Source organism: Doryrhamphus excisus, linkage group LG21 (assembly GCF_037039965.1).
Source record: "Doryrhamphus excisus strain RoL-2023G ecotype Guam linkage group LG21, RoL_Dexc_Guam_v1.1, whole genome shotgun sequence".
NCBI classification, from domain to species: Eukaryota; Metazoa; Chordata; class Actinopteri; order Syngnathiformes; family Syngnathidae; genus Doryrhamphus; species Doryrhamphus excisus.
In genome coordinates this window covers 14281127-14305907 of record NC_136377.1, presented here as the reverse complement: position 1 = coordinate 14305907, position 24781 = coordinate 14281127, and the positions used below count along the sequence as shown (strand labels likewise).

Genomic DNA, 24781 nt, shown 5'->3' with positions numbered 1-24781 from the left:
CATCCCCGCCATGACTGGCACCAACCACAGCTCTGATGAGGCAATCTGGCACATTCTGACTCAATATCATGGTGCGCCATCCCCGCTCGAAATGACTCGGGGTTGAATTTGAATTAGCTATGAAACAAAGCATTGATGTGGATGTTTGCATAATGTATATTGCTTTTAACACCTTCAATGTACAAAATGTATGCCATAATTAGTGGTAGTTTATAAGAAAAACAAACATTATTAAAAGTAATCAATAACAGAGTTATTAAAAAAATGTTTATTGACATCAGAAGCAATTTAATTTTTAACAATAAACAAGGCTTTTTTTTCTTCTTTTGCTATTACAGTGGTACATAAAGATCAGTAAAACTGTGATACGTCAATTGTGATAACATGAAAATGAAAAACACAGAAAAAAAACAAGAAAACACTCAGATCTAAACGTTATTTTTTTTATGTGCTGTGCACGTCTAGCTAGGCTAAATACTGTAAGCCCCGCCCCCTTTAGGCTGACCCAGGCAGGATGGGAAGTAGCGCTGGAGAAAGAAGACACAGACACCAAACGTGTGTAGTGTTAACTATACAAAAAGGAGAAAAAAAAAACTGTACAGCATAAAAACAACTGATATACACAGCCTTTTTCTTTTTTTGTCACCCCTCTGGTACTAATGGATTTCTTTCAGTAAGTGAAGTGTGTACAAGGGGCTTAAATGCTTTACAAACAATGACACCTCTACTCGTCATCATCCTCGTCGTCATCCTCCTCTTCCTCCTCCTCGTCCTCATCATCATCTTCATCGTCGTCATCATCCTTCTTCTCCGCCTTAGCCGCTGCTTTGGCCGGAGCGCCGCCGCCGCCACCCACCTTGCCCTTGGCGCGATACGCGGCCACATCCTGCGGGCACCAATGAGTGAGAACGCGGGTCCTTCTGGCCCCCGGAGCGTCTGGCGTGCGCTTGCTTACCTTCTCGTACTTCTCCTTCAGCTTGGCCGCCTTCTTCTCGTAGGGCTGCTTGTCCTCGGAGGCGGTGCCGTTCCACATCTCGCCCAGCTTCTTGGCCACGTCCCCGATAGTCAGGCCGGGACACTCGCTCTTCACCTTGGGGCGGAACTCGGAGCAGAAGATGAAGAAGGCTGATCTGGATTTTAGAAAGAAAAAAGTTTGAAAGGGTTTCTTTACGGTTTTAGGGTGGTGGTGAGGTCTTTTAGGGAGCGGACGTGTGGACTTACGGGGGCCTCTTGGGGGCATTGGGGTCCTTGAACTTCTTCTTCTTGCCGCCCCTGCCAGCAGGGGTGTAGTTCATCATCTCCCGCTCGTAGCGTGCCTTGTCCTGCTTGGCCAAGTCCTCAAACTTCCCCTTCTCCTTGGCAGACATGGTCTGGAAGCAGAACGGTATGTGAGAGCTTTTCCGTGACAAATGGCCTGTAAAAACTGTTAAACGTGTTGATGTTACTGTAGTACTTAGTAGTAGTACTAGCACTATAGGCGTGACGACTCTCCTGGGCCATTGCTTTCAAACAGTCTTGGTCTTTAGACTCCTGGCCTAAACTTTACAGACATACCTTCCATCTCTCAGAGCACTTCTTGGAGAACTCGGCGAAGTTGACCGACGCGTCGGGATGCTTCTTCTTGTGCTCCTCCCGGCAGGTCTGCACAAAAAAGGCATAGGAGGACATCTTGCCCCTGGGCTTGGTGGGATCTTTCCTCATCCTGGCGGAAAACACCTACAGCAACAAAATCTGGAGGAGGATGTTGCAAATTGGTGGATTAAGAAATTTAAAAAAGATATTAAATATTACATATATTGATACGACAAGACTAACAGTTTGTTGACTGTGATCAATCAAGCTGAATGTAAGTTTGAAAATCGAGTGAAAGTTGTGTTTTGCAAAAGTATTGATTAATTAGTGTGTATTTTTTCTATCCATCCGATGTTGACGCGATGCATCTTAAAATGAGGGCAGAGAACAAAAGCGGCGTCCCCCATGTGAATATAAACACAAGTTGTCCACTTTGTGATGTAAGACGCTCGCCTGTCACCGCTCAACTTCTTTACGTTGACGTATCTAAGATTTTTTTTTAAAGCATGAAAATGAACAAAAATGCACCCAGGCGGCGGTTTTGCCAGGCGATGCACTTTGTGACACAAAAAAGACAAATCACACATAAAATGTATTTATTACAAAGCAACACTTTAAACCGTTCGCCTACACCAGCAGCCACTCCTTTCTGTTTGTCCTAAGTGTGAGGAAAAAACGTCATATTGTGTGTTTTTCAAAAAAATCTAATCAAAAGAATTCATTTTTTATTGTTAAATGTTGTTTAAAAGCAGCGCTAAGTTGTGTAGTGCTCCGTCGTAGTAATGGCGCTCGGGAGGCTCTCGTTGAGGAAAAGGAGGTCACAACGACGGCAATATTTCTTCTTCCATTTTGTGAGAATGGCCTCCTGATGAAAGAAAGTCCCCCTCAAATGTCTCCTTCCGCCGTGCGCCGAGCTCGGCGACGCGGACAAAACCCCCGTCGAGCCGCCCAAATGACGACCGCCACCAGCCGGGTGTCTGCATAGCCTTGTCCGCCTCGTATAGCAATGCATTGGGTCTGTGAGCGCGGGGAGCTAGTGCTCGTCTATGGCTCCTAATGGCCGCTCGTCTTCATGCTAGCAGAGAATATGGCTTCTTCTCTTTGTGTCAGCCATTCGCTGCACGGTAGAGGGCAGCGCGACCGCTCCGCGTTTGGATGCCGACTGAAAGACTCCACGGCGTCGCAAAGAGCCCAGCGAGGCACCGTTGGAATCGCGAGAATCCAGTCTACCTTTTGCCGCTGTCGGACGGCACAGTTGCGGGCTCGGCGAGCGAAAAAAGCCGCTTGGAAAAAGTTGAAGCCAACTGCGCCTTCCCCATTGCCTCCACTGTTGTTTCCTATGCCAGTACAGTCAGCCATTACAGTAAAGCGCAGCTCGCCAGGCTTCTCCCCCCTCTCTGCCCAAAAGGCCAAACGAGTGTACAAACACGCGTCCTGGTGTCTGTTTGACGCCGTCTGTCTTTTTCTCCACTTTGCGGAGATTTTCATGTTGTTTTGCCCGCGCCGCCGTGACATGACAGCTGTGTAATGCACTGCAATGGCAGCCTCGTTTCTTCATTGTCGCTAACCGTCTTGTACGTCAAGAGATTTCGGCGATTTTTTTACGCGATACCACACAGTCATTAGACTCCATTTTGTACACACCACACCATGGGATTATTCGAAATTTTTCGCTTTTGTCAAATCGGCGTTTTGTCGTCGAATGTTCGCGAATCTAATATTTATTTCGTGATTATTACACAGCGTCTGTTGCCACTCTCGCCGATGGACGAGCAACATTGGCCGGCTGTTTTGTTGTTTTTTAAAAATGTTTACGACAAGAAAAACCGCGTCAAACTATCAAAGGCTCCCGAGTTGTTAGAAATAAGGGATTGTTCCGGTCGTCCTGGTGGTTGTGGACAGTAGAAATTTTGCGGGCTTGTACTCACCAGAAGACCGAGGCTGGCTCTCAATGCTTGCAATGGCTGGCTGTGTGAGGCGATACGCAGTGTCTTCACTCCCAGCTTCTCCAGCATTACTCTCCACGGTGCTCGCTCGCCATTGGTCGGCGCCCGGCCAAGCCACCCTGTCATTGGCTGAGGTCTTTTCATTGTCCTAATAGAAGACGAGCTGCCATAGGTGGACTGTGCTGCGACGTCACTGAGCTTTCCGGGGGCGCGTCAATACAAAAATATTGGAGTGAGCATGCTGGAGCTGCTAGTACTCCTGCTAGACTGCTGCTATAGTGCACACACCGTCTTTGCCGTGGCAGTCAGTAACCCTCTTCGACTGACTGGGTGCAAACCTGTCCCAAGACTATCAAACGCCGAGCCAGCGACCTTCGATGGAGTCTCCCTCACGACACCAAAGTGGCTCCATTGTGCTTTCTGACCCCCTCATTCATTTGCTCATTAGCAAATGAACACTCTGAAAGTGAGCAAGTGTCCCACCTGGAAGAGACACGACATGATCGCGACCCCCCAGGTGGTGCCTTTTTGAGAACTGAGGACTGACTTAAGGTAAAAACATTCAAACTATAATCTGTACAGTATATGTATACTCTAGCATCTGTTTACTGAATCTTTTGTCATCTATGTTATGTTCATCAGCGTATGGGCATCACACCCTTATTTTGGATATTAGATTCTATATGTCAAATGTAAATGTGTAATGTCCATACCAGGTCAATATGCTGCACATCTATGCAGCACACGTCTATTCAAGCATCTATATGTCAACCTGTACATTAAGTCACTGTGCACTTGCTGTTTATTGCACTTAGATGCCAAATTACTTCTAGTTACCTTGTACTTGTACTTGTGCATGTGCGATGACAATACATTTGAATTTAATTTAAACATATGGGTAAAGTCTTACACTCATTGTATGTATGTATGTATGTATGTATGTATGTATGTATGTATGTATGTATGTATGTATGTATATACAATGAAATGCATTGTGGCCAAACATATTGTGTAGCGTGATTACACGACTGCAGTTTAGGTGCAATAAAAATACATCAACTGCATTTATTTATGCGTAGGCCAGTGGTTTATGCAGAAAGAGTGGTCACAATATTAGAAACGCATCTCAGTCTGGTACAGTGGAGTTGTGGTGGTGTCTTTGTAAAGGCAGATGTTTTATACAGGATCTTATGAGATGGCTACCAGCTGGCTTGTAGCACACTTTTGTGTCATACTTCAGTACATCAGCATGCTAATATAATATTTAATATACTGTATATACCCATGTTATGTCTGTATTATGATCACCCACTCTAACCTTCTGACCCGGTTTGTATAGTTGTACTTACACACACACAGCAAGTAGGGGTGTCCAAACTTTTTCCACAGAAGGCCACATATATAAAAATTGAAGGATGCGGCCACTTTGGTACATTTTGTGCATTAAACATGCTAAAAACAATCCAATGTAGGTCAATATACCAAGCTACTGTATCTGGATGTTTACTAATATATCTTATTATAATGATTTCAATTTCTAAAAGGAGCTGCGGGCCATAAATAGAGCCCAAACCGTATTTTAGACACCCTTGCAGCAAATTGTGCATGTAGAACTCTTGTATGGTTTCTTGTTAGAATGTGGTGACGTGCAATGACAGTTCAGGCAAGAGCTAAAATAGTGGAAAAACATGAAGACAAATCTTGTGATCATAGAGCTACACACAATGAAGAGATGTCCAATAAATATGCTCGAGTTTGGCGTCTCATGTGAAAACAAAGACACACAGCAGACGCCTTTCTCTTCTTCCTGAATCAAGAGTGGAAAAGGATGACGCGGATCCAAAGCATCTGGGGCCAAATGTCTGCTTGTGATGGTGCTGCCTGTCTGCCTGCTCCTCGTGCATCAGGAGGTGCCACGGCAGGAAGCTCAAGTCTGCTCGTGAGGCGAGGAGGCGGCCGGTTTATGCATTCTAATGAGTGCTCCCTGGGAAAGATATGCTAATTCATTTTGTCATCAAGAGGAAAAATAGAGGACAGGAGAGCAGCTCATTCAGGAGGGGCTACTGTGCACGGGGGAGGGCACATGCAAGAGGCAAGATTGGATGGTGCAATAAGACAGACGTGTATGCCAATGTCTAGGTGTGTGTGTGGGTGTGTATGTGTGTGTGTGCTGGATGGAGTGGGATGTGTAGGTTTCACCCCACATCCAGCTTGTTATTAAACCCCATTATCGCTGGCACAGTCATTGTATTGTTATGCAAACATGTTTTCCATGTACTCTTACTCGTAAACTGCTTTACAACTATGTGAGGTCTTTTGTTACATCAGTGTAAATATAGTGTGCATATTTTGCAGCCATTTAAGATACATTAAATAGACTGTTGTAATTGTTTCATGTGACAAAACACTAGCATATTTGAATATTAAAACACGAGAAAAACATTAGGACAGTTGAGTATCAAGAAACACACCTTGTTGTAACACGTCCTGTCATGATGGTGATTAGTGCCATTGCTAGCGACGTCAACCAACAGTCCTGCAGTTCATTCTAACCACCAGTGGGGGAAGCACCAATTCCGGGCGGAACCATTTTGTAGGCAGTCGGGGGAAGATTTATGGTGCTGCACACGCGCCGGCAACTTTGGACGGATCCGCAACGTTGTCAAGACGAAATGTCTTGGCGATTGTGATTGTAGTCAATCACAGGTAGGATTGCTAGTTTTTAAACAGTTGTGCGTGCATGGATTTGGTGGGTTTATGCCACAAAGACAACTTCGCATCAAGACTGACTCTGATATGTATTCTTTTTCGTTCATTTAGAAAGGTTTCTACTCCATGTGGAATGCTAGCATGCTAACAGACACCACCACGCTACTATCTTTGTGTTGTTGACTCTCCAGTTAAAAATTTTAAACATTATTGTGTTTTCACCGAATATATAATTACGAGTCCGCGTTTATAGTTTATTGTACGAGTTGAAGCAATTAGCTAGTATATCATTTAGTCACAATTGTGATGTGGTTGCTAAATCACCGTGATAGATGCCCATTAACTGTGGAACGCCAACAGAGGTCATTATGGATGCTTGATTCATCACATTCATCTTTAATGTCGCATTTTTTTCACCCAAATTGAGTTTTGGCTGGGTTAGCTAAGATGGTGCTATCACATGATTTGGCTTAGGACTCATTCATGGATTCTTCATGTGATAGTAATAGTACAGTTGTATGGTAGCCGACCGGGGGTAATCAACACAGAAATGATCCAAAACATACTTCAACCCACACATACAACTGCACAAAGGAACAAAACAGACAGTTGTCCAGCTACAAGGGCTCTAGACTTGAAGGATGGCCAGCTTTAAAGGCATGGTACATTTTTCTTTGATATCTTTGGAAAAAACACCTGACTGGAAGAAAAAGTTTGCTCAAGATACTAGAAAATATGTCCCTCGGGTCTGGTGCCTCTGGAACCCCGGCAAATGTTTCACTAAGATTTTTCAAGACACCATGTTTGTTTACATTGTTGTTGTTTTGTTTAGAGTGATTACTCATGTAGAAATGGCAACAGAGTCACACACACTGCACCTAATAACTGTGTACCTAATCATTTGGTTTCAGTATCCCTGATGTGGTCACTCTCTCAGGTACCTCGGAGGAGAACCAGGTTGTTATGGTGATATTGGTCGAATGGCAGCGGGCAGACCACTGGAGAAGCGTCAGGATTCCAATGACTGGTGACTCAGAAGACGCCAGTTTGGGGGCTCTGGCCTCTCCACTGGTGGGGTATTTGGGAAAAGTCAGTTGCTCTCCTCACTCGCTGTTGTCACTTGCGCAAAGCTGAAATTGTGTTTGAAAGTCACTGTGACAAAACAGTGCCACTCAAAATTCTATATAAAAAAACACAAGGAAATCTTTGGTAAAAGGCGAAAATTTTGGTTATCTCTTGAACAAACTCTATTGGCTGTGTTGACAAGAACACATGGTTACTGTTGCTACGCACTGGTTGGTACCTGTGGGCAGCACTCTTACGATCCCAATATTGTTTTCAGTGCTAGTTATAATAATTACCTAATGAAGTGATGTCTTATATTATGCTGTGTTTTTTTCTTGGGAAGGTTCAAGAGAGAGCGGCATCTCTTGACAGTTGTCCATGGTGCGCGTCCAAAGGCCAGACCTCAATTCTGCACTCATACCGCATCAACCTGCATGAGTCCATCACACTGTGCACCAACCCTCAGGTCAGTCTCCATTCCTCAATGGGAAAATTCACTCAACTGAATAAGTTTGTTTTGCCCCAATAACAAAACAGCTCTCCACTATTACACATGATTCTTATTACCATAATTGCATTAACACAACGGACTGATGGATTTATATTCCCAAACAGTGCCTCTTCCCCCTGGTCAGTCGCCCCCTGGAGGATGTTTTGGCCAGCTTGGTTCCAGCACAGTCAGCAGTTGAGAGCAGGAGGAGGAAGGCCTCTGCCCTGGAGGAAGACGAAGAAGAAGAAGAGGAGGAGGTCAGAGCCAAGTGTCTGCGCTCCAATGACCTCCCTGGTACTGATCTGCCAAGTGTGACAGACATCAACAATGCCGAGAGCAGCGCTCCAAACGGGACTGCTAACAGCCATCATGAGGCAGCTGTGACACATAGCGAACACATAGCGGTCCCACCCGGACCGAAGTCTGGGCCGCACGACGGTGGTGCTCCAGATCAGGCAGCACTTTGTGATGCTGGTTCAGAGAAATCTGATTGTACTACAGCCACGAGGGGAGCCCTGCAGGGCCCATCAGATGAAGAACCACCCCTTCCCCTTTCTGACATGACGACGCTGGCTGTAGAAACGGACACGACAAACATGGACACCCACAGTTTGACCACTCCGCAGAACTACCCGACAGCAGAGACGGATCAGGGAGCAAGGTTGGGAGCAGATGGAGAGGCAATGGACCTGGTGTCCATCCCTGAGCACCTCTTCTGGAGGAACAGTCACAACTTGTGCTGGCTGGATGTCCTGCTGGTGATTCTGGTGCACTGTCGCAGCCTGAGGAGGTGTAAGGCTCAACAGGAGCCTCAGCAAGCGGCCATCTGGCAGCTGATGAGCGGCTACGACGAAGCGTGCGCTGCCCTCCGTGCTTGCCAGCAGACAGGAAGTAGTGAGTGTAATGTGATAGCATTGCAAGCTGGTGGTTTTTACTTGACTGTACTTCATATAAGCATAATATAATCCAATGTATATATTTTGAGTGCTTCATAAAGGTATCCCAGAGTTTAACATAAAGCTATTTGTGTAGGTGGCAGCACCACGGCGCCACGTGATGCACTACAACACGCCAACGACCACCTGCAGAGCCTCAGAACATCAGTCTTTGAATTGCTGCAGCCTCTGCTGCGCTGCAAACTCGGTGAGGGTATGCAAACGTTCCAATATGTGGGAATAATTTTGCAGTGAGGTTCATGGCTGGTGAGGCACCGACTCGAACTTAGGTCTGCTTTAAGGCTGTATTTGATTTGGGAATGTTAAACAATCGTTTAAAATGAAAACACATTTGACAGTTTTGAATCTGTCATGATACCTCACCTGCCTCACCTGGCTGCACATCAGTGGTGTAGGTAGGGAGTACCCCCCCCCCCCCCCCCACCCGCCAGCGCTCTAGCCTCTGCCTCTCTTTGCCCTCCTCAGGTCAAAGGGAGAGTCCCGTCTTTGCCATGCCGCTGTTGCTAGCAAGGGACTCATGGGCGGAGTCTCTTTTCCAGACCACCTTCTACTGGGAGTTTGAGTGTGCCGATTGCCACACGGTCACCAGAGAAAAGTAAATGCACTTGCTCGTTATTCCCCATGGTGTGATACACGCGGTATGCAGTCAATGTTTATATCAAGCATTTCCACTTTTTCCCCAGAGTCACAAAAACACTCGCCACTTTCACCAACATCCTGCCTGACTGGCACCCACTCCGCGCTGTTCACTTGGCGCCGTGCAATGTGTGCCATGCGAAGAATCGGAGGCGGCGCATGACACTGGAGAGGTGAGAGTCAAACCTTCATGTTTCTGAGGGTGGTCCGGCAGGATGTGTCGGTCTACGTTGCTATTTTATTTATTTATTTATTTGTCCTCCTCCAGTGTGGCTCCGGTGTTGGCGCTGCACTTTGTTGAGGGTCTTCCCCACAGTGACGTGGCCATGCTGGCCTTCACCTTCAAGGGGTGCAGGTACACGGTCTCAACGGTGGTCCAGTACGACCACAGCGCCCAGCACTTTGTCTCATGGACGTGCAGGCAGGATGGTAGGTTCTGCCGTTCCTGTCCTTTTCTGTAATATGAAGGATAGATGTCCTTAATAGATCATAGCACTTCCCATGTGGCCTATTTAGGTCATTTGTGTTTGCATGTTGTGCTGTATTAACCATCACCACATGATGTTCATCCTGGCTGCTGCTTTTAGGATCCTGGATGGAGTTTGATGACTTGAAACATCCCCACAGCGTGGTCCACCCGCAGCTCTCTGTTCCTGCTCAGGAGATCCACATGGTCTTCTGGGAGGCGGAGGAAGACTCCGGGCCTCGTGTGTGTTCTCCTTCCTGCACGTTGCCACAGTCCTCCCCAACTAGGAGCATGCTGGACTGCAGTGCGAACAGTCAGGCGTCGGATCAGTTGGGCTTCGTGTCTACGCTTGTTAATGACAGCATCATCTCCATGGACACGACAATGGCGGCAGCGGCTGTGGACGCCTTTGAGGGTTTGTCCAGTGATGACATCATCACACTCACACTCACAGAGATCAACGAGGATTCAGTGATGGATCCTGCCGTTATGGACTTGAATGATGTTCCCGACGACGCGCCAGATAGCTCCTCCCTCTTACCTGCTGCAGCGCCTCACAGCGTGGCTGTGGAGAGCCCACCCTACCCCAGCTCTGCCGAGTCCAGTGATGACACGACGAAAGATCCCGACTTTGAGCCAACTAGCAAGACAACTCAGAGGAGAAGCAAAATAGTCATCAAACAACAACAAGCTAAAAAGTCATCCCAAACGAAAGCACAGCTTCCTGCTTCTCTGCCCTCGCAGGAAGTGGACACTACCCTTGAGGAGGACACTCAAAGTGAACAGAGGACGTCACCCGTCTCCTCCACTGACACCACGCGGCCACCTTTGAACCAGGAAGATCGCTGGTCCTACCTGCTCAGCAGATATCATGTCAGTCAAACTAACAAGCTCCGCCCTACTGGACCCTCTAACCCTGTCAATCAAATCAAGCCTGCCCCTCCCAAACCAATGAAGAAACCTCAGGTTCCTGCACCAGTCTTCCAGAAACCTCAGCTGCACACGGAGGGCAGGGATGACCTCCCGCTGAAGGCTGCGGAGAGGTTTGGAGCGTTTGGCATGCAGAGCCAAGCTCCACCACAATCTCCCGCACTTCCTTGCAACTCCTCGCTAGCTGCGTTGGCGACGAAGACCCGCCCTGATGTTTCGCTATTGAAGAAACATGGCAGCCCCTTAAAGCTTCTCACGGGCCTCAGCGACACAGAGGCCCTGCGCTACAAGCTCCTCAAGAAGCTGAAGGCCAAGAAGAAAAAGCTGGCCAAGCTCAACCAGCTGCTGGGTCAACAGGGCGCCGCCCAGCTCCACCCCGACAGCACCCACCTGGGCTCACCTGTCACAGTCACCTCCAGCACTTACGACGGCTCCACCTGCGACAGCATCCTCTCCGACCTCCTCTCGCCCGCCCCCACACCCAGCGACCTGTCTCCCGACAGCTCAGGCTTCCTCGACATGCTCACCAGCCGCCAAGATGGTGCCGGCAAGGCCGCCACGCAGATCCTCGACGTGGCGCCTAATGCGGAAAACTTCCTGGACGAGTTTCTGACGACATCTGGAGCTGAGCAAGCGATGGAGACGGAGGCACTTAGCGCCCTGGAGCTTTTCTTTTAAGGTGGTACCGAGCAACGTCATCCTCCTTTGCTCATTGGACTTCTTTGTTTATAAATTGAGCGTCATCTGTGTTTGACACGCGCTGTATTTATTTTGAATTTGGTTCAAATGTAAGTTGGGACTGTTATCATAGCCATGCAATAACTCCAAATTTGCCAAGGACTTCCCTTTTGTGTGTGTGTGCGTGCATGCGCTACGGACATGACATGTACGTGAATCCCAACATCGTGAGTGACAGCCTTTTTAATGGAAAATGTACAAATTTCCACTTTAAATTTGTAATTGTGAAAATTACAGCCATTTTCTGTACAGCAGTTTAAACATTGCTAACACATGCTAACCAGCGGTGCACAAGGTCCCTGTCAATTTGTGTTGCCTCCGTATTTATTTGGACTAAGTTCTAAGTAAAGTACTTATAGAGTCTTCTAGATCCTCAACTAAATGTAAATGAATTAAAGATGGTTTTATGTCATTGGAAGCAGTTGTGTATGAGATCAAATGAAATGATATACCGGAAGTGGATTTTTGTTGAAGTTGAATTAAATTAAGTTCGTTTTGACTTCTACAAAAACAGGCAGGGATTCACATGTTTCTGTGTTGTTGGATTTTTTGATTTCATGTTCCCAGCTGCGACTCGGTTCCCATCGTTCATGTTAATGAGCCGTTCAAAATAAACCGGTTCGTTCGTGAACGTCACAGCACTACTGAGCAGGCATACTAGCATATGGTGTGTATGCCTACATAGTAACACCAAGTGCAATACCATCAAACGTCTACATAAACATCTAAACGGCTCCTGTTGCTTTGTGCAAAAAGCAACCGAAGCCTCGTTTAGAGCTACGCACGCAATTCTTGCTAAAACTCTCTTTGAAGATGAGAAATAAGGAACCGATGTAATCTCCACTATGTGGTGTTCAACTGGGACAACTTCAATGGTAAGAAGTGTAATAGAAGTGTAAAATGGAACTTTTCATGATGTTAAACGTGCTTCAGATTTACTGTCAACTTCAAAGTATGATCAGATTCAATTTCAGAAAGATTCATCATTCGTGATTTGTGAGAAAATAATAGTGGCCAGTGAAAATGGAACGTGATTTCCTAGGCGTGTAGTAAAAGTGACCATTTAAAATGTTAAATTTAGGAATAGAAGGTTGTATATTGATATTTATCTCTTTTATTGAATCCATGTTGATATTTATTGTTTGGAATCATTAACGTGACGAGTGTCTTTATATATCACAAATGAATATCATTAGCATAATAATATTTACCAAATCGCCTATTTCAGAAGTGTGTGGCAAACTGGTAGCCCATCGTATTAATCAGTAGCTCTCTGTTTCTAAAAGTTCGGTGACCTGCGAGATCATTCGACTTTCTCATTAAACGCTACCTGGGCTAAAAGTAGTTCCCATACCGGGAGTCGAACCCGGGCCGCCTGGGTGAAAACCAGGAATCCTAACCGCTAGACCATATGGGACACACGTCATACGTCTTCACATCCTATGTATATATAGTTGCCACTCAATTAGAACAAAGGTTAAGGGTTATGTTCAATGTCGTTTAACGCAGTAGAAACCACTGTGACGTTTTTTGTATTTGTGCTCATCTGGTGACATATTGAAGAAATGTCATTAAGCATCAATGTAAAATCAAGCTGTAGTACCACTTAGTGACGCAGAGTGGTGCTGTTTGTATTCGGTCGCTTGTCAAAGCTCGTTGTATGAACAAAAGTAATGGGACACAGCTTAATTAATCACAGGTTTGCACTCAGTGGATCCTTATTGTCCCTGGACGTGAATGCCTCATCTTGTCAGGTTGTACAAGAAGTTTCCTACTAGTGGTAGGTGTCCCAGTATGTACTTTGTGTGTCCAGCTGCCATGCAAACACAGTGAAAAGTGTGGAGGCCACTTTGCAGCCTCATTTGCATAAAGAGGAAGGGATGGAGGCTACATGTCATCACAGAGTGTCTTTGTCTCTCAGCTTCTTCTCCTTCCAGCCGCTCTCCTCATCATGGATGTCATTGTGGTGGAGAACATCTACCTGCTGGTTCTGGTCACTCTAATCAGCGTGCTGCAGAATGGTGAGCAGGATGTTGTAAAATGTTGCTTCAAATGTGGAACAATGATACATTTTTCCTCTTCTTTTCAAGCTTTTTTTGCTCTGAAGGTGGAGAAGGAATGCAAGTTTCACGACACGAACACCCCAGCCTTTGAGCGAGTGTCCTGTGCAAGGTAAGAGCCGCTTTCCATTCTAGAACATCCACATTTGTCAAACTAGAAATTGAAGACTTTTTATTTGGATATGATGTAATATCTGACATACTTCCTGTTTCTTAAGTAGAATAGGTTTTAGTCACTTCCTGTCAGAGCAATCAGAAGATGTCACAAAACTGTGATGCAAACTTTTGGATTCAAGGCTTTTTCACATTAAAAAATGCAATCAATAATCCATAAGAAGCCATAGTAAAAAGCATCTTTAAAAACAAAAACATCTAAAAAAAAATACTATTAATTCATGTCGAAGATGTTTCATATTATGGGACATTGTTCATGGAAAATACATGAAATATTTCAAAACAATTGATGCAAATAACATAGCGGAACCTTGGTTAACATCCACCCTGGTTAGCCACATTTTAAATAGATGCAACCCTTTTACAAATGTTTAATTAGCTTTCACGCATCTAATCAATATATCACATACGGGATGTCCACAGGTAACTTACAAGCACACCGTGCACTATTGTACAGCGGTTGTGCCTCGGCGGAGGAGGTCTGCTCTGTGCTCACTTCTTCTTTCACTTTGCGTCCTCGTATGTAATTGATTAGTAATTTATTGCTGCTGTGGTGTTACTGTGTCATGACGCATGTGTTGTATAATTACTGTAACTTTAATCACACCCGAGCGAAGCATCGCCTATTACTGCTTGTCATGTGATTTGATCAACGAATTGCTACACAACAAGGACAACGTGTTATTATTATGAAATGAAATTGAAATTCTGAAATAGCGCTGAAAGATGATATGAGTGCGGTAAGATGGACAACTTGGTTTCATTGAAGTGCTTGAATTCCACACGAGGGAACCAAAACGTCTTCTTGTAGAAAGTCAAGGAAATAGGAAGTTGACACTATGTGGGCCCCCGTGCCACAGCTTGGTGACCCCCCCATACCTGCACACAATGTGCTCATGTGACTTCATGCTGTTTGGTCTCTTGGCAGCCGTAACTGCATGGACGCCTACGCCACCTTCCTGGCAGTCATGTGGTGTGCCGGCCTGTGTCTCAGTCAAGGTAATCATTGACACGCACACACCCACGTGCACATGCACATGCACGTGTGCTCAGGTTTATGGCGGTGTTGTGTGCAATACAAGTATGCAAACACATGCCTCAGTGTAGACTTTGCTTACCTTGTTTGACTTTGTTGGCTGGCTGTTTTTACTCTCATGAAGTGTCCGGGTGGGGGGCTGCTTCCTGTCTTTTGTCCTCAGTGGCACTGTCTCTAGACCAAACAACATGGCTGGTCTCGCCACACTTTTGTATACCTTTCCTTTCATTTCAGCTGGAACTCTTCTATCACACATCCACCCGTTCCATCCTGCCTTCACACGCTTCTTCACCTCCTTTGTTCTGCACTGTTGACTCCAAGTACTTCAAATTCTCCACCTTCTGTATCTCTTCTCCCTGTAACCTCACTCTTCCGCTTGGGTCCCTCTCATTCACACACATATATATATATATCTGAACAAAACATCGAAGCTTTGTATTTTGGGGGAATTTATGGGCTGCACGGTGGTGGGGGGGTTAGCATGTAGCCCCGCCTCTAGTCCAAAGACAGTTGGAATAGGCTCCAGCATACCCGCCAACATAGCGAGGATAAGCGGTATAGAAAATGGATGGATGGATGGAATTTACTATATGCTGAGGGCCAATAACAAATGAGCTATGATCTAAAAATGGCCCCCGGGCCACACTTTGGACACATATAATGTAGCGTGTTGAGTATTGTTGGATGGTTTTTTTATGTTAAAACCCTCAAAAAGGCGATTATGTTGCCATAATGTGAATAATTTTTTTTTTTTTAACTTTTTGTCCCCAAAGTGTATTTATTTCTGGACTGATTTGTGTTGAATGAATAATAAAAAAAAAAAAAAAAGAGTACATATAGAAACAGTCATGGATCTTGCTGATGTAGAACATCATTCTTTGCAGCTCCTGCTGCCTTTGCTGGCCTGATCTACCTGGTGGTCCGCCACAAGTATTTTGTGGGCTACATGGGGCAAAGCTCCCAGAGGTAAGTGTGTGTATATTGTGTGTTTATTGTGGTGTCATGTGACTCTACATTGTCCCGTGCAGCACTCCAGGCTACCTGTTTGGCAAACGTATCCTGTGCTTCCTGGTGTTAATGTGCACGGTGGGGATCTTCAACTACGTGCTGGTGTGCTGCTGCGGCAGCAACTACAAGGACTACTTGGAGACAATCACCAAGGCGGCTTCTGCTCTCCTGCTCATCCCCTAAAAGTCTTAAAGACACACCACACTACAAAAGGACCACTTTTGTATTTCCCTTTTATTGCAGTATCACAGCGAATAAAGTACATCATATACAAATACTACATTTTTTTTGGGTTGCTGCTACAAAAGTAACAAGCTTTCAGCTCCTTCTTAGGTTTTCCTCTTTCATCTTGCTTCATGAGAACATCCTCCTGACGCCTCTGTCCACCTGGAGGGTACTGGCGTCTTCTGATGGAGGTCGTCTCTGTGTAAAAATTGGACGGCCAAATTGGGCGGGTGTGCGCCACCCCATCTCAGGTCAGTCTCAACTGTGGAGAAATCAAGAGGAGACGTACAGTAAGATCCTGAGAGATGCTCACTAAGACCGCATGAATACTAATCATTCAGCATGGCTTTTTTTTTTAGCATTCACTTGCAACCACAATGAGTGTCTCTCAGCATTTATCCAACGGCTACACGTTGTGTGCATTTCAGTATTTTTATTCGTTTTATTCTCACTCACTCATCACCGAGCACCACGGTTTTGGGTTGCATACTCGCATTATGTTCTCAGTATTTATGCAATAAGACGAATTTAAATTATTTTGGCCACTCACTAGCATTCAGTGTGCACGCTTGTCTCCCAGCATTTGCTTTTATTATTTACACCCAATAGCATTTGGAAACCAGCATGTTTGATTGATGCACCATAACATTCCAATCAGAATCTGATATGCTCATCTTTCAGCATTTACAATAAGAATTTTGTAGTTGCTCCTGAGCATTAGCATGATGCTAGTCTCTCAACATTGATACAAAAAGGTCTTTGTTTGCAGCATTACATGAGATGTATCTATTTCTTTCATGTGAATGGCCATGTCTCAGCATTACACCCAGTGGCATATGTGTGAATACTCTTATCAGCACTGCCACGTATTTTGACATATTTTGGCGTAGCGTTACAGTCAATGCTTATAGTTCAGCTTTAGTGTTTGTTTTTGAATGCTTATCATTCAGCATTCACACAAGCACTAGAGTAACAGTACTGGCACAGTGCGTGTTTGATCAAAGCAAACGATGGACTCTTAGCATTTTAACGCACAATCAAGTATCAGAATGAAGATCAAACCCTAGTGTGAGTGCTCATCTCACAGCATTCAAAAAGAAGTTTGTCTGACGCAAAGCAGCAGCACAATCTTAATGCTCATTGTGTGAATGCTGAGAGATGACCAATAATAAGAAAATAAGTCATTCATGTGAGCCATCCTAACCTTAAACCTCCTCTTGCTAAGTCCAAACCAGTACGGGAAGTCAAAGAGGGCGTCAGAGTGGTACTTCAGCGTGAAAGAGGCATCGGCCCACTGGGGTCTGATGCCCGTTTTGTTATCTTTGGGTAAGTTGCGGGCCGCCCACTTGTTCAACGTGTCTTTCAGGTCAATCTGTCATCAGGAGAGTTGAAAGTCAGCTTTACAAAAAACACAAACATCCAGCTTGGTAAAGAGCTGAAGAAGGGTCAGACGTACTTCCACCTGGTAACTTTCGCCCGCCACGGATGAGATGGCCCAGTCCAGACACCTTTCCAGCTGCCACCGGACCAGCGGGTTGGAACCATCCATTGACACCACGTAGTGCTTCTTGATGTCTGCAGGGAATCAAACCCATTTCGGTTACATCTATACAGCTGTGCCTCGCTATATCGCAGTTTGAATATCGCTCTCTAGTCCTAGCAGTATTCTTTTCACTAGGTACGACTAATGTTGTTATGAGACATGACATTGGACCAGATTACCTTTCACACTGCATGGAGACTAGCGACAATGGAAAAAAGGTTCTCCTCTCATTTTGTGTGGAAGTGGCACGTTTTTGCCATTCTTGATTCATTCATTCATTCATTCATTTTCTACTGCTTTTCCTCACGAGGGTCGCGGGGGGTGTTGGAGCCTATCCCAGCTGTCTTTGGGCGAGAGGCGGAGTACACCCTGGACTGGTGGCCAGCCAATCACAGGGCACATATAGACAAACAACCATTCACACTCACATTCATACCTATGGACAATTTGGAGTCACCAATTAACCTAGCATGTTTTTGGAATGTGGGAGGAAACCGGAGTACCCGCAGAAAACCCACGCAAGCACGGGGAGAACATGCAAACTCCACACAGAGATGCCCAGGGGTGGAATTGAACCCTGGTCTCCTAGCTGTGAGGTCTGCGCGCTAACCACTCGCCCGCCGTCCATTCTTGATTGTTAATTGCAAATGCTACCTGGTTAGTTAGCTCACTAGCTCGCTTGCTGCGGCCGTCTATTGATGCAATTTGATGCAAACCAGTGCATCCATCCATCTATTTTCTATGCCGCTTACAGATAAATTAATAAAGATCAGTCTCTCTGGTATTTCAAAATCGGGGGTTTGGAGGGAATACATTTCACAAAATAATTGAGAAGCATTGATGTAAACAAACAATAATTGGAGTGTAAAAAAGACTATTTCCTGCCTTAAATATGATAATATTCATTTTCTACCGCTTTTCCTCACGAGGGTCGCAGGGGGTGCTGGAGCCTAGCCCAGCTGTCTTCAGGCAAGAGGCGGGGTACACCCTGGACTGGTGGCCAGCCAATCACAGGGCACAACTATGATAATATACTGTTTAATAATATTGAACCATACTTCAATATTCACTTATGGCGGTTGGGTCTGGAACCAATTAACTGTGATAAAGGAGGGATGACTGGATCAGCCTTCAAGCACGTTTAAGCACGTTTAAGCACGTTTAAGCACGTTTAAGCACGTTTAAGCACGTTTAAGCACGTCTACACTTAAGTTACTGAGCTTAATAAATGGATTTTACTTGGGAGTAGCTTCATCTCTATGCCTTATTGTGCCTGTACAAAAAAAATACGTACATGCATACAAACATACCTTACCTTCACATACCTACACTACCACTAAAGTAAGCAATGACAGCAGGTGGAGCTATCAATATGATTATTATGAATGAGTAAGAACATACTTGTGGAGTTTGGCAGGCGAGTGGACACCAGCAGGTAAATGGTTTTGGACACAAGACTCTTCCGGAAGCTGCTGTACTCCCACAAGTTTGTCAATCGAACGCTTCTGTTGGGATGTAAAGACAATTTCAGCAATGTCTCGGTTTTTTGTTGTTGTTTTTTTTGTTCCATCATCGGAAAACCCAATGCGTGTCTCACCTTCCCAGCGAGCCCTGGAACACGACGTTGCCCGCCAAAGAGTCACAAGGGTCGGCGAGAAGCAGGCCGGACTCAGGGTCAATGTGGACTCGCTTGGTCGACTTCTGGGTAGACACCGAGACGCCGCTCGGGGGTTTTCGGAGGAACTCATCCAGCTCCGTCACCGTCATCCTGCAGAGGGATAGCTTTATTGGCTCCATTGTGTCACTTCTTGTTGTCAAGTCTGGTCTGCGTTCAAGGCGCCCGGACTTTATAGCGCATACCCACAGCAAAGTTGGACGTGTTGCTACCGTAGCAACTTCCGGTCTTATGACAAAATAAACGCACGTTTCAAAACGATTAGTTGATACAACGCGACAAACACGAGAAATTGTGGTGTAAACTACAATTCACTGAAGCAACATGTACGTTTTTACGCATCTCGGTGTACACAAACGCATGGCAGCACAATACAATCCATTTTTAGTTAGCGTTTCAAGCCTCGAAAGGAGAGACTTCCGGTTATTGCTTGCTCTCAAGTGGGTCGCTGCTGTGCAAACACTCCACTAATGAGCGGAATAAAAACGCTTCCAGGATTAGTCACATCCCACCTTATTACGGTATGTTGTTTTTAAGCCTATACAGTTTGACCCAGTTTAAACTTGAAACCAGTTCAAATATGACAAAATAGGACGATCAATCCTTCGTATATTTTGTAGTTATTAATTTGTCCAGTAAGACTCGAAGAGAAATCTATTATGTTCTAGAAACATTGTCCAGACGGAACACATTTACTGTGACACACGTGCACGAGTTTTATTTCTGTTTCAAAGCGTTTATTTTCTCCAAATACATATACTATATTGGATAATACGAAAGCAAAGGTGACTATATGTGTTTTTTAAATGTCAAGATGGCTGTAATTATATTAAAAAATGGAAAATATTCTATTTATAAAGAAGGAACCCTACTTCGTGGTACAACGTCGAGTGTGGAACCAAACCGTGATAAACAATTTTTGATCCGTGCTTTAAATGAACTGAAATGATAAGGCATCTTTGAGTAAACCTCCAGTAGTATTTGGTATCTCATTGCTGGTCTGACTATTGATTGACAGTTGAAAAACAGTATGTTCACCCTATGGGAAACACTAGCTCTCAGTATTGATACACTATGATATATATTGTGTATCATTACCTCTGTAACACTGTCAATAGACTAATATGTTCGGTATCTATCCATCCATCCATCCATCCATCCATCCATGGATGATAAATGCAGGGAAGCACAGGAGCCAAAGCTCAATCCCTTCAGCCAAACTTAAACAATGAGTGACCTGAAGGCCCTCCTCCTCTCCCCTCTCACATTTCAAGAGAATCTGATTGATTGACGCGTATTTGCTCAGAGTGTTTCCCCCCACCCCCATAAATCACATAAAGATCTTTTTTTATTGCCCCCTCTATCTATTTGATAAAAGCACACTTTGCCCTCATAACAACAATGCTTTTGTACTTTCCAACACGCTGAAGGGGATTTTACTCAGCTCCACTATGTGTGTGTGTGTGTGTGTTTTAGTCCATGTTTGGCTTGTGTGGTCAGACAACTGTTGACTCACTCGCTCCCAATGACTCTGCAAGGCTGGCAACTCTATAACTCGCAGATGTTGGCGGGTGATTTTCCAGTCTAAGAGACACAAAACAAGAGTTCTTTGCATTGCAGCTTCACATGCATGACAGTTCAACTACTTCCTTTATGTTTTTTTCATCAAAATCAAGGCTTGGGAACCTTTTTGGCTAAGAGAGCCGCATATACTAAAATATATGTATTTCCGTGAGAGCCATATCATATTTTTTTTTTACACATAATCCAACTACATGTATGCATTTTGAAGCTTTTTAAAATAATGTTATACTAAATCTAATCAACAATAGCAATACAATACTTGTTACTATGAATGCAGGTTCTCTTAGTGCATGGTGTTGCACAGTAAGGCAAGTTTATTTATAGAGCACAAGTCATACACAAGGTCATTCAGGCTTTAGTAGTCATCATCTTCGTCTAAAGGATTTGCTCTGCAGACTAGCTAGCTAACTATTTACAAAACTGCAGTGAGACCAGCCATGTTGTTGTTGACCATGTGGTCTAGAGACGGTGCCACTGAGGAAAAGGCAGGAAGCAGAACTGGAGGTAGCAGAGATGAGGATGCTGAGGTTCTCATTGGGAGTGACCAGGATGGATAGGATCGGGAATGAGTACATCAGAGGGACATGTTAGAGGCCTTGGAGATAAAGGCCAGACTGACATGGTTCGGACATGTCCAGATGAGAGTTATTTTTAACACGAATGTTTTCCTTTAAAATGTCAGCAGAAGAAAGAGCCATGTTTGTCTCCCGAGCCATAGGTTCCCTACCCTTGATCTAAATGTTGCATAGATAACCCTCTGACGTCAGTGTTGGTGCACATCATGTGAACAAACACAACAGTGGACGTGTGTTTAATGTTTGCATTTCACCTTTGCACAGAACAAGCAGACTGGCGTAGCCCATAGGTACACACCACTCCTGCTTTATTGCTGTACATACTGTATGTACACGGAGCACAACACAATGTCAAAAACACACGCATTCACCACAAGAAAGCATCGTGCAAATGTATTTACATTTTGTCGAACTATTGCACAGAACAAATTTGTCTGTTTGCCCTGTGACTGCAAAATAACACACCATGGAGCCAAAGAAAGTTGATAAGCCAGCAATTTGATATAGAAGGTTTAGAAAGGCTAAAGTTACCTCCCCTCCTCCCTCACCGCTGCCACCAAAAAGCGTCTTCAATAAAGTGATGATAAATGTTCATTGTTTTGTGCATATCAAATTATTTATAGTTATTCTGTTTTTTGTTGCAGCAGTGTAGAGCATTTTTATTGTCAGCGAGAACAAGCTCAAACAAACGAACAAAGCTCAAATGTCCAAAATGTCTCATAATCTTCTGTCCACATCTTCTGTCCTTTGTGTTACTTGGTAACAGGTTCTTGCTTCTGAGGGGGGAGGAGATATTGTGGATCTTCGCGTCTGCATCATCATCCCCCATGAGGCCTTCTGGGAGGATCCTTAAGGTCCCCTGAGCCCCGTGGTGTGGCTCGTCTTCAGGTTTGACGTCACCTTCATGTTTCGACTCCATTAAGCTTTTATTATCGTTTTCATTTTCACCGAGCACGATTGTCACAAGAATCCAAAGTCCTGTTTGTGAGGCACAAGGTAGTCAACAGCCACCATGCTGACGTCTTCTTTCTACGTCCAAATTGCATCTTCAATTTATACTACCGTAACTTTGACCTTGGAAGAAAAAAGCCTGCTCCTCTTTGCGGTGTCTTTTATGGTGGGAGGAGGGAAAGAGTGAACAGGAGACAGACGGTGTAAATACAGCCCTGCATATTCCATCCAAATTGTCCATAGGTATGAATGTGAGTGTGAATGGTTGTTTGTCTATATGTGCCCTGTGATTGGCTGGCCACCAGTCCAGGGTGTACCCCGCCTCTCGTCGGAAGACAGCTGGGATAGGCTCCAGCACCCCCGTGACCCTCGTGAGGATGTCAAACTAGACGAGTCACCTCTGAACAGAGGAGGCGCTATTGTCTGTTGACCACAATGGATGTCTTCAACATAGAAGAAAAGTCCATCTGGAAGTTGAAGTGGAGGTTTTTGGCTGTAGCAACAAGCTGGGATAGGCTCCAGCACCCCCGACCCTCGTGAGGATGTCAAACTAGACTAGTCACCTCTGAACAGAGGAGGCGCTATTGTCTGTTGACCACAATGGATGTCTTCAACATAGAAGAAAAGTCCATCTGGAAGTTGAAGTGGAGGTTTTTGCTGTAGCAACAAACATCTCTTTGACACGTGAACCTGGCACGTGTGGTCCACTTAAAGCCGAGGAGCTCTACAAATAAAAGCAGTCAAGCATTTTGGAGTACATCAGACACAATAGAGCATATTTAGCCGGATGGCAAATGAGTCCACTTGGATGAAAGCCAAAAATAATATTGGGAGGGTCAACAACATGTGTCACTCAAGTCGGTCAAGTGGGTGTGGAAACTAAATCCTATGCACCTTCTCTTTGAATGTATTTGCTCACGTGCACTGCCTGACTTGTGCTACTTTTTTGGGAAACAAAGGTAGACCTCCGTCACACTTAAATGTTTCACATCATCAAACAAATTCATATATTAGTCAATGCCAACACAACTGAACTCAAAAAGCAGTTTTTAAATGAAACTTTTTATTGTGAAGGAAAAAATCCAAAGCTACACTGTCCTTGCCCCCTAAAGCTAATAACTGATTGGGCCACCCTTAGCAGCAACAACTGCAATCAAGCATTTGCGATAACTTGCAATGAGTCTCTTCCCGGAATTTTGTCCCACTCATCTTTGCAGAATTGTTGTCATTCAGCCACATTGAAGCACCTTTTTAAGGTCATGCCACAGCATCTCAATAGGATTCAGGTCAGGACTTTGACTAGGCCACTCCAAAGTCTTCATTTGGTTTTTCTTCAGCCATTCAGAGGTGGACTTGCTGGTGTGTTTTGGATCATTGTCCTGCTGCAGAACCCACGTTGGTTTCAGCTTCAGGTCACCAACAGACATTCTCCTTTTTTTGGTAGACGGCAGAATTCATGGTTCCATTTATCACAGCAAGTCTTCCAGGTCCTGAAGCAGCAAAACAACCCCAGACCATCACGCTACCACCACCATATTTTACTCTATGGTGTTCTTTTTCTGAAATGCAGCGTTACTTTTACGCCAGATGTAATGGGATACACGCTTTCCAGGAAGGTCTTGGGAATCTTCAAGATGTTTTGTGTCAAAATTATGACGTTCTGATGATGCTCAGCAGTGGTTTTGGTCTTGGAAGTCTTGTGTCTTGTGACCTCTTAGATAAGTTGACGCTGCGCTCTTGGGGTCATTTTGGTTGGCCGGCCACTACTGGGAAGGTTCACCACGTTTTTGCCATTTGTGGATAATAGCTCTCACTGTGGTTGGCTGGAGTCCCAAAGCTTTAGATGGCTTTATAACCTTTTTTTCCAGACTGAAAGAGCTCAAGTAATCTCAGGTTATGTTTTAACAGGGGGGGTCAATCACTTTTTTCACCCAGCGCCATGGAGGTTTGGATTTTTTTCTCCTTTAAGAATAAAAAGCTTCATTTAAAAACTGCATTTTGTGGTCAGTTGTGTTGTCATTGACTGGTATTTAAATCTGAAACAATTAAGTGTGACAAATGTGCAAAAAAATAAGAAATCAGGAACACCTTCTCACACCACTGTAGGCTCAACTATCTGAAGTAAACATCATGCTTAGTGACAAATCAAATGAGTGTAACATTTGATACGTATGTTATTCATAATTAAGTTATTTGATCATTAATTCATGCCTGGGCCAGTAAAAAATGAGCTGCAGACCAAAAATGGCCCCTGGGTTACACCTTGGAAAGAACATATCCAAGACAACTTTTTTTTAAATGCTAGTAATATTTAATAATAATTATTACCGTATTGTGTCTAGTATTGTGTCTTATCCGCTAGTGACTTTCTTTAGCCTTCTGATTGGCTCCATTGGCTTACAGTGGGTGGTTATACCGCCATCTGTTGCTTTGGCATGCACA

General features: G+C 44.7%; 4 protein-coding genes and 1 non-coding gene across 8 annotated transcripts; 2 read left to right on the top strand and 3 right to left on the bottom strand.

Moving 5' to 3' along the window:
- Positions 1-253: 253 nt before the first annotated feature.
- Positions 254-3626, bottom strand: hmgb1a (high mobility group box 1a). The gene is made up of 5 exons (XM_058087468.2): positions 3501-3626; positions 1555-1731; positions 1222-1370; positions 956-1130; positions 254-886 (listed from the first exon to the last, which is right to left on the bottom strand). Exons 2-5 carry the CDS (start codon positions 1699-1701, stop codon positions 725-727), a joined length of 633 nt encoding a protein of 210 aa, XP_057943451.1. The 5' UTR covers positions 1702-1731; positions 3501-3626; the 3' UTR covers positions 254-724.
- A 2475-nt stretch (positions 3627-6101) lies between these two features.
- On the top strand, positions 6102-11791 carry uspl1 (ubiquitin specific peptidase like 1). 3 transcript variants are annotated; one of them, XM_078787761.1, is made up of 9 exons: positions 6102-6312; positions 7165-7316; positions 7636-7758; positions 7908-8676; positions 8815-8925; positions 9204-9333; positions 9422-9547; positions 9643-9803; positions 9962-11791. In XM_078787761.1, the coding sequence occupies exons 1-9, from the start codon at positions 6276-6278 to the stop codon at positions 11446-11448; spliced, it is 3096 nt and encodes a 1031-aa protein (XP_078643887.1). In that variant the 5' UTR covers positions 6102-6275; the 3' UTR covers positions 11449-11791. The 3 variants fall into 3 exon arrangements, with proteins under 3 accessions (XP_078643887.1, XP_057943448.2, XP_057943447.2); XM_058087465.2 differs by having other exon boundaries at positions 6110-6312; positions 8815-8931; XM_058087464.2 differs by having other exon boundaries at positions 6151-6312; positions 7139-7316; positions 8815-8931.
- A 359-nt stretch (positions 11792-12150) lies between these two features.
- alox5ap (arachidonate 5-lipoxygenase-activating protein) lies at positions 12151-16057 on the top strand. Of its 2 annotated transcripts, none has more exons than XM_058087228.2 (6): positions 12151-12383; positions 13446-13529; positions 13599-13680; positions 14671-14741; positions 15663-15744; positions 15807-16057. In XM_058087228.2, exons 2-6 carry the CDS (start codon positions 13460-13462, stop codon positions 15967-15969), a joined length of 468 nt encoding a protein of 155 aa, XP_057943211.2. In that variant the 5' UTR covers positions 12151-12383; positions 13446-13459; the 3' UTR covers positions 15970-16057. The 2 variants fall into 2 exon arrangements, with proteins under 2 accessions (XP_057943211.2, XP_057943210.2); XM_058087227.2 differs by having other exon boundaries at positions 13430-13529.
- On the bottom strand, positions 12854-12925 carry trnae-uuc (transfer RNA glutamic acid (anticodon UUC)). Its single transcript has one exon. It is a non-coding gene; the product is annotated as a tRNA-Glu (tRNA).
- medag (mesenteric estrogen dependent adipogenesis) lies at positions 16009-19472 on the bottom strand. The gene is made up of 5 exons (XM_058087226.2): positions 19152-19472; positions 18956-19059; positions 17468-17586; positions 17216-17383; positions 16009-16273 (listed from the first exon to the last, which is right to left on the bottom strand). Exons 1-5 carry the CDS (start codon positions 19349-19351, stop codon positions 16259-16261), a joined length of 606 nt encoding a protein of 201 aa, XP_057943209.2. The 5' UTR covers positions 19352-19472; the 3' UTR covers positions 16009-16258.
- Between the last annotated feature and the right edge of the window lie 5309 nt (positions 19473-24781).